At 43.8% G+C, this 16,033-nt stretch overlaps 1 protein-coding gene across 1 annotated transcript in view; it reads left to right on the top strand.

The window, feature by feature from the left end:
* The window catches only part of LOC138604874 (E3 ubiquitin-protein ligase DTX4-like), a 43,561-nt gene that overhangs the window by 7,690 nt on the left and 19,838 nt on the right, over window positions 1–16,033 (top strand). The window contains exons 3-4 of the mRNA XM_069676904.1: window positions 12,755–12,969; window positions 13,335–14,230. Of these exons, the coding sequence (XP_069533005.1) occupies window positions 12,755–12,969; window positions 13,335–14,230 (1,111 nt within the window). The remainder of the gene's footprint in view (window positions 1–12,754; window positions 12,970–13,334; window positions 14,231–16,033) is intronic.

Raw genomic sequence — 16,033 nt, 5'->3', positions numbered from 1 at the left:
TGACTACATTTACATGCACACAACAAACCAGGTTACTGGGACATTTCAGGTTACGACAGGAAATTACAGAACATGTGTACGTAACATGTGTACGTGCTGTTATGATCACCCATTTATATACCCAAGTATAACAATCATTAAGAACAGCTTGGATGAAGCCATTTCTTATGCATTGCAGATTTGTTTGGCTGTTTATCATGTACACTGGATTGAAGTGAATAACTTTAATGTACTGGAAGTGTGCACTTTTCAAGTAGTATTGGTATCAAGCATTTAAATGACTCAGATGAAAGCAAAAACAGCTCCTGAGGACTTTCATATTGTGTTCTTTCTTTGTTATCAATTATAAATGGATAGCAAACAGCATATGTAAACAAACAGGCAAAAACAAAAGATACCCCCTGGAAGGAAAAGAGACCACATTTACATCAGCCCAAAGTAGATCAAAATGGAGCAAATAATAAGGGAGGGAGAAACGTGGTTGTGATTGTATTGGTATGTTCAGGTTGTCTCTGTGAGTTGGGTGGACCGGGGAGTCGTGCTGTACAACGTCTCTGTTATGGATGTCTGACTGGACGAGGGCGGGGAGCAGCTCGTTCTTCCTCTCGGCCTTCACACACCCATCATGCTGCACTTTGTGCTGTTTTTTCAGCTGCTTGAACAAGTTAGTTCAGCACAGGTTTCATGACCTCTTTGCTGATTGTTGTTTCTTCTTCACATCACTTACCCTAAACCTGACATACCATAGAATCCGGATAAGACGCAGTGTGTTTTGGGGGGTATCCCAGAGGTGTGTAACGTGTATACAAGTTGTGTCAACACTATGTAAATGTATTTTCATTTAAAACACATTCTAAACACACACAAATTATAGCCTACCATCTGTTTTCACCATGTCAACCTTGCAGTCCTGCTAACTAGCGGCGCTGTAGCTAGCGGTAGCTGGCAGCCTACGGTAACATTGATTGTTGTGAGGGTGGTGGCTGCAATGGCGATCATGAAGGTGCATGTCCGTGACGAAGCGTTATAGCAACAATCAAGTCGCTTAAAACAGCGAGCAAAACAGCACTGCAGCATATTGTAAATTGGAGACGTTGTAGCGTCACCACTTAACATCCAACAACTTTGGTTCGATTACAGCACCATCGTCTGGGTAAAATACTGTAACACAGTAAAATACCTCTCTCTGCATTTTATACAGGTATATATTGGTCGCACCGGTATATAAAAAAACTTAAAGAATCTTTATGTACTATATTTGACTATTTCTGCCCTACACATGGGTCTGTATGTGACTGACTGACTGAGTAACGGGCTGAGTGACGGTACCACAGCTGTAGAGAGAGAGATGCAACATGGCAATGGCGGATCATGGAGCATATTGGACCTCCGCCGACGCGACTCTCTGTCTATATGGCTCTGGATACTTTGTTCGGGTAGTAGGCGGGGCTGCTCCTCCGCTGCTCGTCCGCTGTCCTCACCTACGTCCGCAGCGCGCACCTGCTTTCAAACACGGCCTCATAAGGACAGTCCCAGGACACATTGCCCACAAAAGCACACATTGACCCACATACTAGGTTTTGACCTAGTCTTGTTGAAGTATAGCAGCAAGACCTGAATATAAAAAGGTGGAACCTACAGTGTTACTTCCTGTTTCTGTTACTGTAGTGTTTCTTACAGATATAAAAGAGACCATTTGAAACCTTCCTTGAGGGAGTTTTGATGCACTTTTTTGTCTTTGTCTTCGGGCGTTAAGGTTAGGGCCTCTTCTTCCTCTACTGTCATTATGTCGGCTTCATGTCACACTTCCTCTGGTCCACCTGATCCTACCCTCACTGCCTCTTTCTCTCTCTTTTCTCTCTCGCACTCTATGAAGCTGAAAATTGACTCTGAACCCAAAACTCAGGGGATCGGACTCTTTCAAGGTGAGACAAAGTAGAGACAAAGACGGCGAGAGGGCTGAAGGGAGGCGGCGGTACGACAAAGTCAGTGCAGAACTGGTTGAAAGAAGTGTGGAGACGGCAAAAGATAGTTAGAAAGCATGGCAAATATTACAGGAGAGGGAAAAAGATATAGAGAGAGCAAGTCAACTTACATATTCAGATAGAGTAGTAGACAAGGGCTGATGTTAGGAGGAAAAAGTAACCTGACAGAGAAGATGAAAGGGGGGGATGGAGGATTGAAGGCTGATGTGATATTTCTTGATAATGATAATAATTAATTTGGCTTAAAATGCTGTACATTTACACGTGTTTTAGTTTTATTGTAACCTTGTTGCGTGGTTCAGAGGAAGCAGTAACCTACTTTTCCATCCAGCTGTCTCAGCATGACATGCTTTGTGAAGTTGTCAGAACTTTTCTCAACAATTTCCTGACTGTAGAGGACTAACCGTGGCTTCACGTTAGCGTACAGGTTGTTTCCTTCTCTGTTTTCTGCATCAACTCATCGTAACTCAGAGGAAAGTATCGGGGAGGAAGTGCGGAGAAAGGAAGATGAAAGAGGTGGAGGGGTCAGAGCGCAGCTTTCTTCTCTCCGAGTTGTTGATGTGAAACTCTGCGTGTCGAGTTACTGGTACTGCGAGGCCTCTGGGGGGACATCACTCACTGCCTGCTCCACAACTTACACACGCAAACACACACACACACACACACACACACACACACACACACACACAGACAGACAGCAGACGTCAGCAGATCGATTCGACTGTAGTTAATGTCGGAGTTACCAGAACATCCTCAAACTGAAACCAGACCAGTCAAAGTTTTTCTGCCCAAAGCAAGGTAGACCGGGCATAATCGCCACACGCGTACACACACACGCACGTGCACACACACACACACACACACACACACACACACACACACACACACACACAGACAGGATTACTTGTGGCTGATGACTCTCATGTGATCGGGTTTAGCGGGGCTAACAGGGAGGCAAAGAGGAGGAATACAGGAAAAGGAAAAACATAAGTCGTGTCAAAGAATATAGATAGATAGACAAAAATGGTCACATTACAATAATTATTTGGTCGTTAGTGGCAGCTCAGCTAGCAGCCCCTTCACTGGACATCCAGTCCGCTACAGATCGATACACAGATTTTACCCCAGAACTTCCTTCTTTAGAGTTTTTCTGTATTTTAATTACCTGTCCTTTTGTTGTGTAGAGGAGTAAACCTCTGCAGATCATTCGGCTCCTGTAAAAAACCTTGTAAATGGTGACCCTGAAGGAATTCGAGCTAATGTTAGCAGGAGTTTGCTCCCAGCTCCTCCTGACTCCTCCTGTGTCAAAGAGACACAGATTTTTATTGTGAAGCTCCTTTATTGAATGTTTACCTGTTTTTAATTACCCGATCTGTTTGTTTTGGAGAGGCTGAACCTCTGGGGATAATTGGACTCCTGTTAAAAGCCTTGTAAATGTTACACTGAAGGAATTGAAACCATAAAACTACCCTAATGTTAGCTGCAGCCCCCCTGGACATGCTATGTTTACTGAAGAGCATCAGAGAGACTGCTTTATTCAGCTTGTAATTATCTTTACTTTAAAAAAATAATACAGCACTGAACAGATATGAAAGACGTGTTGATAAACTATATGTTTATAGTTTAAACTAATGTGTAATTAATAAGCCCCCCTGGTTTCCTCAGACTTCCTTCTTTATCAGGGTGCCGTGGTTTGCCGTTTTACGCTGCCCTACTTCAACCCCGCTGATGAAAATACATCTAAAGCTGGAGATGTACTCGCTACTAATTATGCATTTGCGTGCGCATTAGGGCTGCCACGTGTTTATTGTGTCTGATGCAGCATGCACATAAGCAGTAGGGGCAGTGTGGAGGCAGAGGGGATGTGACAGGGTCAACACAGCAGCAGGGACAACAATGGCAGAACGTTCTGAAGACAAGCTGATCAAGTCCGCAAATATCCACATCTGTACGATGTGTCATTGCCTCTGCACAGTGACAAACACGCCTGTTGAGACAGATAAGTTCCATTTTAGAGGTCGACGTGGAAACCTGCAAAACTAAATGGACACAAGTCCGGCACCGTTACGTCACTTACGGAGGAACATGTTGGAAAATGTTGTTTGTGTTCTGTCCATCGAACACACGAAAGCTTTCACATTTCCCTCCGTGATCTCAGAATGAACATAATAGTGTCCTCGAGTGTTGCCATGTCTGATGTTTACATCCCACACATATGGTAGGCACATAAGGTTTCCTCCAGTAACACATGTAGTGCATAGACAACTATGTGAGCGGTTACGTTCATGATGCAGCCGGTTGCGTTCGCAAACGCAAGGTTAAGGAGCAAGTTTATCTCCGGCCTAAATCCTTTCAATTTTTTGTACAACAAAAGTTGCTGTAAAATAGTCCTGAAAGTAAGATGCAAGTGCAGCTTTACAGATGTGAATAGAACATTTTATATATGCTTTTAATTCTTTTGGGGAAAATCAAAAATGGGGAAGCAAACTGTCAGAAACATTGAAAGTATAAATGCTCTGTGAGACAGATGAGACAAAAGAAGAAATGTAAGCGATCTCAGAGCTGATATCAGTCAGGAAGAGGACGAGATATCAAGAAGAAGACATCAGAAGAGAAAGGAAGTGAGAAAGTGAAGGAAAAAAAGGAAACGAGGAAGTGATAGAAGTTGCTAGATTTAGTCTGAAAGGACTCGAGGTCAGCTTGACCTTCTAGATAATGTATGAGCTCTCTGTTTCGGTCTCTGTTCTTTTATCTCATAAATCTTCTTCGTCTCTCTTCCTCCTCTCTTATTTTCTCCCTACCTTTGACTAAAAGCTCCAACTGCTTTTGATTCTTGACTTCTCTGTCTTTTTTTTGGCGTGAAATGTCATTTATATTTTACACTCTTAACCTTGAGAGAGTGTCACATACTGTACATCTCTTTTGTCATTTCCTCACCGGCCCACATCCCGCTGCCGCTCGAGGGCTCTCAGGGCCGTTTGAAGATGATGAGTGGAGAAGTGGTCGACGAGGTCAAGGAATATTTCTGAAAAGGGCTTTTAGTTGTCATTAGGAAAAAAGCTGCAGTTTCACCCGATGTGCCGTGGACTGGGTTCAGGTCAGGACAGAAATCATTCTGGGTTCAAACTGGGACACGTTAGGTTTCAGGGGCGGCAGATATGTCGAGAAAATCTTTCATTCCTCTGATGGGTGGAAACACAGTCTCAAAGGCATGAGGTCACTCTGTTTTGTTATGCATTTGTGGCTGTGTTAGGAGAGTGAGATAAGCAGGGAATCCCAAGATGATTGTGTGTGTTTGTGAAGTCTGTTAAGTGTCTCGTCCCACTCTGTCAGCACCACTGTAACTGTGATAACTTGGCATTGACTCAGATGTCACTTTCTTCTTTGACATGAATAGACGTCCTTCTTATCTAGTATTAAAGGGGAATTTCGCTATTTTCAAACTTTGGCCCTTTTTATTTATTTATGTATTTTATTTTAACATATTTTGGTGTTGAAATGTCTAATAGGGGAAAAAAAACGTTTGTAAATGCTCCAGTAGATTAATTCAGCCTGCAGCTGTAAAACAGGCTTTTTCGACTGCACTGTAATCCTTAGGGACAGATGCACTTACATTGCTTTGAATCAAAGTGTCTGACAACATTACAGAAAGGACCCCTACAGAGATTAACCTTTTCTTTTTAAAGGGGCCATATCTTTTAAATGAATATTCTCATATTTTGCATGGGATTCACATGTTTGGGTGTTTATTGTTCACAGTGAAAAAGTGAAAACTGCATAATTCCGTGTTTTTCCAGAATTACATTTTAAAAAAGGTCGCCTCTGAAATGGGCCGTTCAGAACAGCTGCAGGTTTCTATGTAGAACCTTGCTTTCGCTGAAATCGACCAGTCATTACCGAATTTTAAATGGCAAAGCGGCTTGTTCGTTTCAGGAGGAAGGAGAGGCTCTGAAAAATAATTAAAGCTGCTGTGAGGCACTTGGTTCGTGTTGATTTTGGCGCCCCCTGTGGACAAAGCCGTACCTCTTATCTCTTTGCTGATTTTGTCCTGTACATGCTGAAGTGGTGAATTCAACAAAAAATCTCATCCTGCTTTCTTTAACAGTCATATATGTCATTCACTTTAAATTTTTCCCCTGGAAAATGTAAACAAAGGCGGCGTGCAGTTAATCTCTTTGTCTGACACCTACCCCCCGCCAGCAGTTTCAGGCGTTAAAGATGACTCTATAGAAATAATCAATCTTGTCGCTGATGGTCTGGTTTGCTTTTGTAGGTCATACAGAGTCATCAGAATAAATTTCAGTCCGTTTCATAACCAGCAAAAAACTAAATTAAAACGTGAACAATTTTTTAAATGAAACAAATATATGTCCACTTAAAGATCACATCTGTAACGTCCCTCTCTTCAAGGCCACCAGACTCCATTGACAAAACGTCACCGCCTCCTACTTCCTGTCCGCACACACAACCTCACGCTGTGTGTGTGCTTCAGGTGTAGCTGCTTAAATTAAACACCCGGCACATCCGCTCCATAAACTGTCCATTTATGTAGCCACAGTGTTAACCAGCACTGGGACAAGGTGCGGCTGATAACGGGAATACACTCACTTAAAAGCCGCCTGGCGTTATTGAAAGCCTCGATCATCCCGCAGACATTGCGTGTGATGGTAGCAGCAGGATCGCGTGCATGTTTACAGTTTACAGGCAGGTGACACACAGACTGCTGCACAGCGGTCAGTTATCTGTGTACTCTGATGAAGAGCTGCACTAATTTGAAATCAGACAGACTTTTCCTGTAGACAAGTCGATGAAAACCGGATGGTGAGTTTTCCTTTTGCATTGAGCAACAACAAAGTAGCTTGATGTGTTTCAGTTAATTCGCCTCGCTAACACAGTGAGTGCATTTTTAGTTAAAGAAAAATTGCATTAATTTGTGTGATCACTCCAATTGTATAAAACAATCTGGGCATTGCATTTCGGCTGTTTTTTCCCCTTTAATTGTATCAATTAATTTGTACCTTACACTAAGCATTTGGTTGTGGTTGAGTAGTGTTGAGAAAGACCTTCAGGCGTTTTCTCACTCGCAGCAGGCTGGTGGGAGCAGCAGATTCTTTGAGAGTGGTACGGATAAAGAGTGAGTGGTTGTGTTTTATAACCATATGCAGTAATTCAAAATGACAATTCTGTGGCCAAACCACCTCTGTGTATTAGAGTCATGGTGAAAAGTGAATTGGCTTGAGGAAGAGGAAGAGGAAGTGCTGGCTCATCCTCGGGGCTGAATTTTCCCACAGAGTTACTGTTGACGAGGGTTTCATGAGAAGTGAGTGGAGCTCAAACACCGTCCTGCCATGCATGAAGCTTGACCCCACCCTAACATGTGCTCGCCTGCTGGTCAGTCTGCAGCTATGTGAGGGTATGTGTGTTTGTGTGTGTGTGTGTGTGTGTGTGTGTGTGTGTGTGTGCACACAGGGAGGGGTCAGTGGTAGAGAGAACAATACAGACCAGATGGCCGGTCTCTTTCTCCACCTGCCTCAGGCCTCTTTGTCCTCCGTCTCCCTCTCTTAGATTTCACACACTTTAATTTCTCTCACTGCTGCTCTTTAATAATTGCACACATTTCCCGTGTTTCCTTCTCCTTCTCGTCTTCGCAGCACACTTTTTAAACTTTCCAGATGTGTAGAGTTGTAGCTCGAGTGTAAATGATTTACTTCCCTTTCAGATTAAGGAAAGACTGTGGCTTCATTTTCCAAACCCTGCACTCGCACAAAAACAGTCTGACTTGTGTGCAAATCCAGCGTGGACACACCCTAACATGTTGCACTTGATTTCAACTGTGACTGACGTATAAAAGAAGCAGCGGGCCCCGTGTTGATCCGGCTCTGACAGTTAAAAAAACGTAGAAGGGGTGTGGTACTGGGTGAGAGTGAAACAGGATTAAGGACTCTTTCTGCTGTGTTGCTGTCTCCGACACGCGGATGTACACATGCAAACTATTTGTGCACTGACAAACCACCTTGTGACAGCTCAGCTTGCAACCGCTCCTGATGTATGATGTCGTGTCTGCCTCTGTGATAACTAACCACCAAGTAGGGGTGTGAATCTGTCAATATCTCACAATTCGATTCGATTCTTAAGGTCACGATTCGATCCAAAATCGATTCTCAAAAGGGGTGTTTATTTCAGGATTCCCTCCGTTCTGCTGTGTGCTTAGAGACATTAAAGCACATTAAAATGTGTTCAGGGTTATGCAGCTTCTATTTGATATAAATAATGTGAATACACAAGGCAAACCTAAAACAAAGGACAATGTATTTTTGCTTAACTTGGAAAAATAAAACATTGTTTAGTACTTGACTTTAACATTTTGAGAAAAACATGTTCAAGTTATGTGAAATAAGAAATACTTAAACTTAAATAAGGCCAGCTACCTCTGTATTTATCAAAAAACTTTAACAAAAATCATACTGTAAAACTCCTGTTTTGTATGTTTTCCAAAACAATCACAGACATCGATTTTCAGCTTGTGTGTGGGCAACTGCAGAATCGGTGTCGCTTTCGTGCATCACTCTCGTTAGTAAGACGAGACTCAAGCTGCCAGGCATCTGTGATGTAGTGTTGAATGTCACGAATGACTTCGTGGCTCGAGAGGTCCACGCATTGCAGATAAGAGCTATTCTGCGGGCATTGGTCAAAGCTTCCTCCCATACACTACTGACGCAGAGAGGTAGCTAACGTTAGCAGCGCTACGGACTAGCCAGAACCAACGGCCGGAAAGGGTGCATGGCAAACAATGCATGCAGCGGGTTTGTAGTGCACAACAGGCTGCTGGTGAAAATTTACTGAGGACGAAAAAAAAAGAAAAGTTTATAAAAATAGATTTTGAAAGTTCAAAATTGATTCACAATTGTAGAAATGTAGAATTGCGATTCTGATATGATCCGATTATTTTCAGCCTGATAATAAACACTAAAAACCCACATATACACAACCATCCAAAGCATCCTGATCCAAAGCGATGATGCCTTGCTCATAGACAAAGGCAGGTTATCCTCTTGGTGAGAAGACCCCGGCCTGATGGAGACGGACGAGACAAGATAAAGCTTTAACTACACACACAATACATAGATGCTATTTGATGGACACTGTGCACACGACTCTCTGCCATCATGGCTCTTGCTGTATTCATACTCACACAAAGAGAACATCCCTTCAGGGATCAATAAAGCTGCACAGTATTATTTTTATTGTTAGCATAATGGAGAGGTTATGAAAGAGCGCCCATGTGCTCTGGCCTCTCGGAGTGGACAACTTCAATGCAATTTCCAGCTGTTTGTCTCCACAGCAGGTCCATCAGGTTAACTTGTTCTTTGAGGATGAAACTGAATAAAAGCCAGTGTAATTAAAAAGAATGTGTTGCATCTACGTCTGCACATCACAGCAGCTTTTTATTAATAATAACAGAAATCAACCATTTAATCCTTCTCTTTTTCACTTTCAACAAATGCAATATTAATTAATAAGGCCGTCATACAGGCATGCATAAAGATTCTAATTAATAATGTAGAAATCTCTCTTGGTGTCTATTTAAGCTGCAAGATGTCCGGTCTCTCCCTCTGCTCTGGCATTGCCACTGCTGCCCTGCACCAATACTGCATTCCCACTTTCAGCCCCACCACCACCCCAGCATCCACCTGCAGGCTCCGGCTACAGGGGTTTAAGATATCATCTCATCACTCCTCAAATGTCTGCTTGTAAAGTAAATCTGCGAGGAGTGATGAGGTCGCAGTCGAGACGCCAAACACAAGCTATGTTCTGCTGCTGCAAACATGAGTTGTCTGAGTGAACTTACATGTACAGCTGGCATGAACACTCCTCTGTTGCCCACAAAAAGGACATTTTTAGAAACAGACCCTGTTTTTATTTTGAAACCTTCAGGGTTGTGTTCAAGTGTGTGTGTGTGTGTGTGTGTGTGTGTGTGTGTGTGTGTGTGTGTCCCTCCCTGATTCGTCATTCCTCTAACATGTTACCTTTTCCTGAAGAAAACAGACGACATCAGCCTTGACTTGCAAAGGTTAACTCGCATTGAATGACAAATTACAGGCGCCCTTGTTGTCTGTGCTCGCTGCTGGATTTCCATTTTATAACGCTGCTACTGCCTACATGTGCAGGATCCAAGCTTTTATTCAAGCAATCCCTGTTCTAGCAGCTAGGGTTGGGTATCGCCTGGATGTTAATGATTCTGATTCCGATTCTTATACTGCTCATCAATTCCGGTTCTCGATTACAAATTCACAGAAAAATCGTATTTTTAAAAACCTTTACACAAGTCATATTTACAATTTACTTGAATTCACAGTGTCATTTGGTTGCTGTTATTAAGTGATATGATTCAATAATAGTCTGTCAATTCTTTTTTCAAAGCAACAGTCTAAAAAACAATTCATATACAGTTTAGGGAGCTACAGCCCATGTGGGTGTTGACGAGAGAGAAATAGGAATGTCTGTGCATGGTGCTTGGTGCACTTGCATAATTGCAACTGACCCAAATAACAAATATGCAAAACTTACACCCTGGTCTGGACTAGCAGGTATAAAAACTCTATGAATATCTGCCTTCTCAGGCAGTATGCACGAGCGTAAGGCACAGATTGTGTCTCCCGCAGTGGAGAAAACTCGTTCGCTTGGTGTAGGAGAGGCCTGGACACGTTACTTAATTTTCACTTACCCGATTGCGACGAGGTGCTGGCTGCTGGCTGAGGGTTGACAGAGGAGGACGAGACATGTGAGGCATGTGCAACACATGAAACACGGTACACTCGTAGATAAGTTTACCATGCTGGCGAAGGTGTTTTGCCATGTTGTTAGTGCATCCTTCCTTTCATGAAATAAGTTTGGCCCAGGTGTTGCACTGTGCCGACCCGTCATTTTTCCAAGTAAGATGAAGCCTTGAGGCTTGAGCGCTTGCCACGTTCCATGATGGCACATGGCTCTACCCAGACTCATGTGGTATATTGATCTTCCCACAAAACAAAAACAACTGTTTTGCGTAGCCGCGTTGTCCGACTAAGCCCAGCTGTGTAGACAGATAGAAAGTTCCTGAAAGGTCAGGTCTGGCAAGGTCCAGAAACTAGCCTGAGTGAAATTTGTTAAGAATCAATAAGCAAAATCGAATTTCAAATGTCTTGATGATTCCTTCAGAATCAGAATTTTAGAATCGGTTCTCGATGCCCAACCCTACCGGTGGCGCTATTAGCCCTACACTGACTGTTGATGTTTTGTGTGGAAGAATCAGTGCCTGTTTTGTGTCTTTGCATGCCCAGGGTACATGAATGGTTATGTGACATGTGTTTTCATTAGTGGTGTAATGATGCAGTGTGCTGGTTCCAACCGTGCGGTACAGGACGTTTTGTTTGGTGTCTGAACCTGTACAACCTGCGATCAAATAAAGCCAGTACATCTATTATTGCACGCAAATAACAGAAATTCCAGAGCGCAAGTTTTACCCAGAAAGTTTCTGCAGAGCACCAGTTGTTGTCTATCACATGTACATGTCTATCAAATCTCTCGAGTCCTGCTGCATGTGCCCTCACCTGCATTTCAATCAATCCAACGAGCACGGGCTGCAGTTGTTCAGGAGTTAGCAGTATTAGGACGGAGTGTTAGAGTTTTTTCTCTTATTAATATTCTTACTGACAATATGAAAGTATTTAAATGCATTAACTGTTGCAGTTAGACGTAGAAAACACAAATATTTTGCTGTTAAATGTATTTTTTTAACTTTAATTTGTTTAACCTGTGGTACTTCCTGAACCTGAACAACTTCCTGAACTGTGACCCAATAACCACGCTACATAGTGTTATGGTTTTTAGTTTAGTTTTGAAGCAGCTGTTAAATGCTCGTCTGGAAGGAGATTGTTGTTGCCTCTGACGAACAGCCTCTCCTGCCCGGATCAGAAACACAGACGTACAGCAGTGCAGCTCGTATTCAGTCTACGTGAAATTAGATTGCACGTGGTAATCAGCAGGTCAAGAGCTCAATGTGGGGCTGGACTCACTCCACAGAGAGTGAGGGGGGAGCTGGGGGTCATAACCACTCGTTGTCTTTCTATCACATACATTTAAAAGCCTTTTGGTATATTTGTCTTCTTGAACATATCTTTTGCCATGCCTCCTTTTCATAATTCCTCCAGCTAATGAAGTACTGTCCAAATAAAACCAACAACACAGTGGGTGATATCTCAGTTTGATTATTCACTCTCTCTTTGCCTCCGTCTTCATGTCCACACCAAACAAACGCAGCCCCCCATCATTGAACTCCCTCCTTTTGATGTCTGTGTGCTGATGCCACTCTGCCAATATCCCTTCCTTGTACACGTCTCTCAAACACACACACACACAAACACACACACACACACACACTCACATATGCCTTCCTCTGCTTGTCCTGGCATTGACTGAATAGCCTGTTACCCCTGGAGACTGAGGTAGTTTGTGGTTGGTTAGCTCAGGGACCCTCCTCTCGACCCTCCGTCCCCACCGGGAGACAGAGAGATGTTGTGTTCTTGTTTTTCAAGTGTATTTTTAAGTATTCATTCTATTGTGTTCCTACTTATGTAACTTTTTCAAACGGCTTTGAGTTTGAGCTAATTACAGCATCCCAAACTTACAACTTCTAAAATCTTGAGTCTTTAATCAGTTGTAGAGGCTCTCAACGAAACTTAAGGACAGAATATTTAAGTAATGCACATTTCTTCCTCTGTGTGTTTCAGGAACCATCCGTCCGGTGCGGAGGAGTTTTTATGACCCATCCTCGGCCCCGGGTCAGGGCTGGCAGTGGGAATGGGAAAACGATGCCGGTACGTGGACGCCCTACGACATGGAGGTGGCCATCGCCATCGAGAGTGCCCACAACCGCAAGCAGCCCTGCCTGGACCTGACACCGCTCGGCTTCTGCTACCTCATTGATTTTCAGAACATGACGCAGGTATGTTTACGATCCTTATCCAGCATCTCCTTGGCGTTATGGCCCCATGCAGAGGGTCAAACGCATGAACTTCCAGCAGGTACCACAGGAGTTTGAATAATTTAGCGTTTGGAAATATTTTGTGCATCAGAATTGTTTTGGGTCTTTTTTAAGCAAATTTTGACAAGACACGTGTTTTTTGTATTTTTGCACGTTTTCAATACTGTCATCGCTTACCATGGTAAATTGAATAACATGGCCTTTTAGCTCAGGTTGCACAGACTTTAGGGAAACAAATCACCCATGTGGGCAATAGAGGATCATTTCTATTGCAGACATATAAGGGTCATCTAGTATAAACTAATGATTTTTTTGTCCTCCTGCAGGTGAACAGACAGAGCCAAAGGTGTCGCAGGCTCCAGAGACGTGCTGATGTGGCCTACCCTCTAGTGTCTGGTCCTCTCCCGCTGCCCAAAGGAGGAGGTGTGGGAGGAGGCGGAGGTCTAACAGGAGCCCTGCTGGGTGTTGGGGTGTCAGGGACCAGTATGGGGATTGGAAATTCTCTCTACGCCAATGGGGGCTTACCAGCTACAGGACTGGGCCAGCCTTGTTCCTGCCAGCAGTGCATGCTGGTTCTTAGCGTGAAGTCCAACACAGGAGGAGCAGGAGGCGCCGGGATACAGACTCTAGGCAGACGCTCGCTAACCATGCAGCGGCCCAAGAACTCTGCATCCTTCACTTCCAAACCTCTGAGTCCGTCTAAATCTGCCACTCTGGGGCGAGGACAGCAGCAGAACTCAAACTCTAACTCCAACTACTACCAGACGCTCCCGCACGGCCTCGCCATCTCCAAAAACATCGCCTCTCCGAGAAGGAACGCCCAGCTCTTTGCTCAGTCACTGGCCGCCCTCACCGCCGGGACCTCCTCGCTGGGTATCTCCCCGTCTTCCAACAGGCCGCCACCGCCGTCCCTCCCTCCTCCTCAGCCCCCGACATCCAACCTGAATCAGAACCCTCCATCCATCCCCCCTAAACTCTCCTCATCTTCAGCCAGCGAATCAGTGCCAACCGCCACATTAGTCACCCCCGCCAACAGCGTGACAACGCCCCCTTCTCCCGTGCCCTCTCCTTCACCGATGGTGATGAAGCCGCAGCGCAGCGCGTCGTCTGCTGCAACAGTGTGCCATGCCCCGTTGCCACAGAGATCGAGTTTAGCCGGGCTGAGCAGACCAGCGTTACAGAGAATTGCGATGGCTCAGTCCAGAGCGCTCATAGCATCAGGGTGAGTCAATAAAACACACACAAACAAGACCTCTGACTGTGGAAGAACACACACACAGACACACACAACACCAGCAGATTCTGTAAGAAGCCTTACCTTTTATAGTTAGCATGGTCAAACCAAACTTCTACATCAGCTGAGGTCTGATGTTTTACCTGTGAGCCTTGTTTATTGGGAGTTTATAACTACCGCATTTAACTGAATTCAGGAGTTTATTCATCAGATGTCTTGATCTTAAGTTATCAGAGAAACAAGCTCAGCTAAAGCTAGCGGGAGGTCGGCTCACAGCCCCTGAAGCCCAGCAGAAGAGCTGAACAAGAAAAACCTGTAACTGCTTTATTCAGAGTTTTGTGGTGTTAATCAGTGGGCCTATTTGTTTCAGAGAGGTTAAGACCTCTGCCGGTAAAAGAACCTGTGATTGTTGAGCACTGACGGGTCATTTGGAGACTCAGTTTGTAAAGATTACAGTGTGTCATGCTGTCGGTCCTGAATTGCTTCGTGTACAATCATGCAGCTAAAGAACTAAATGCAAGTTGACTCAGGGTCTTATTGACTGATGACTCCAATTGTTGACTTTCAGAAGCAGCCGTAATAGCTCCCGTGTTTTTAATCGTTATTGCGATATAAATCCATCACAAACATAAACAGTTGCAGCATCAGAATCGCTAAGATCCGCTAAGCTCCTGTTTTATTCTTCAGTTGGTCTAAATCTAAAAGTAAAACGTTTAGCTGCACCCGTTTCTGTTTGGCAGATCAGAACTAGATGAAAATGAAAGCAGAATGGATGGATTAATATTGTCAATATTGTTGTGAGTTTGGTTGAAAATGCTCAAATTAAGCAGCAGACTGTTGAGCATTTTGTATTTATTCATTTGCATCCATACTGTCATTTTCCAAAGTGTTTTTCATGCTGCATATTTTCCCACACCACGCAGTCCTATGCCAGTCACAAACACTTAAGTAAGTCTGTACAGACATGCATCTGCACAGAAATGCTCCTGACAAAAGCTCATCAGCACGTTGAAATTTTCACATGCCCACTTGCATGTTTAAACACGCAAAAACACTTGTTTGAATAATCATGCCTGAGCATGCAAAGCTAAATACATACACACATTCCCATAAGAACAAATACATCCTGTGTTTCTCCCATCAGAAGGTGTGATGCTTTTCAGCGTCACAATGAGTCATGCATTTGTTACGCTGCGCCGAATGATTTCAGAGGTGTGACTTTACATTCACATTTTATGTCCTGGGATTGTTGTAGTTCTGGTTGCAGACCTGTTCAGTGTTAAAATGCTAATTTCTTTAATTAAACGCTTGATGTGTTGAGCAAAATGTACTAAACAGACGTGGAAGTGATGCTGCATGAAGGACAGGCAGATTAACAGGCAGAGGAGTGTAAAGAAGAATTTTAAATAGTGAAACAAATGAGATTCAGTTGAAGCTTCGCTCCATTCATGTCATGTGTTAGCAGCACTAGCATGCAGTGAACTTTGATGACCATAACATTTAACAGTAAGGTAACAATACATGAAGATAAATGAACACAAAGAATCTTGATGAGAAACAGAAGGGAGGTCAAACGTTAAATTGACCTTGGCGCTGTTTACTTGGATTCCTGAGTGTGTGCGTGCCATAAGTGTGTGTGTCAAAAGTGAGACAAGCCTTCTGTGTGTTGTCCATCTGTGAGGTGACATCTGTAGAGCAGAGGAGGGAGGGAGGGAGGGACTGTGGGGGAGGCCACGGGTCAGCAGTACCTCCCTCCACGCCTCGAATTAGAAACCACTGCAGAGACCTCAG

This window comes from Semicossyphus pulcher, unplaced genomic scaffold (assembly GCF_022749685.1).
Source record: "Semicossyphus pulcher isolate SPU_LCO1_2020_fin unplaced genomic scaffold, fSemPul1.0.p SCAF_27, whole genome shotgun sequence".
In the NCBI taxonomy this organism is placed as follows: domain Eukaryota; kingdom Metazoa; phylum Chordata; class Actinopteri; order Labriformes; family Labridae; genus Semicossyphus; species Semicossyphus pulcher.
Note: the sequence above shows the minus strand (reverse complement) of the source record. Positions and strands in the feature narration are given on the sequence as shown.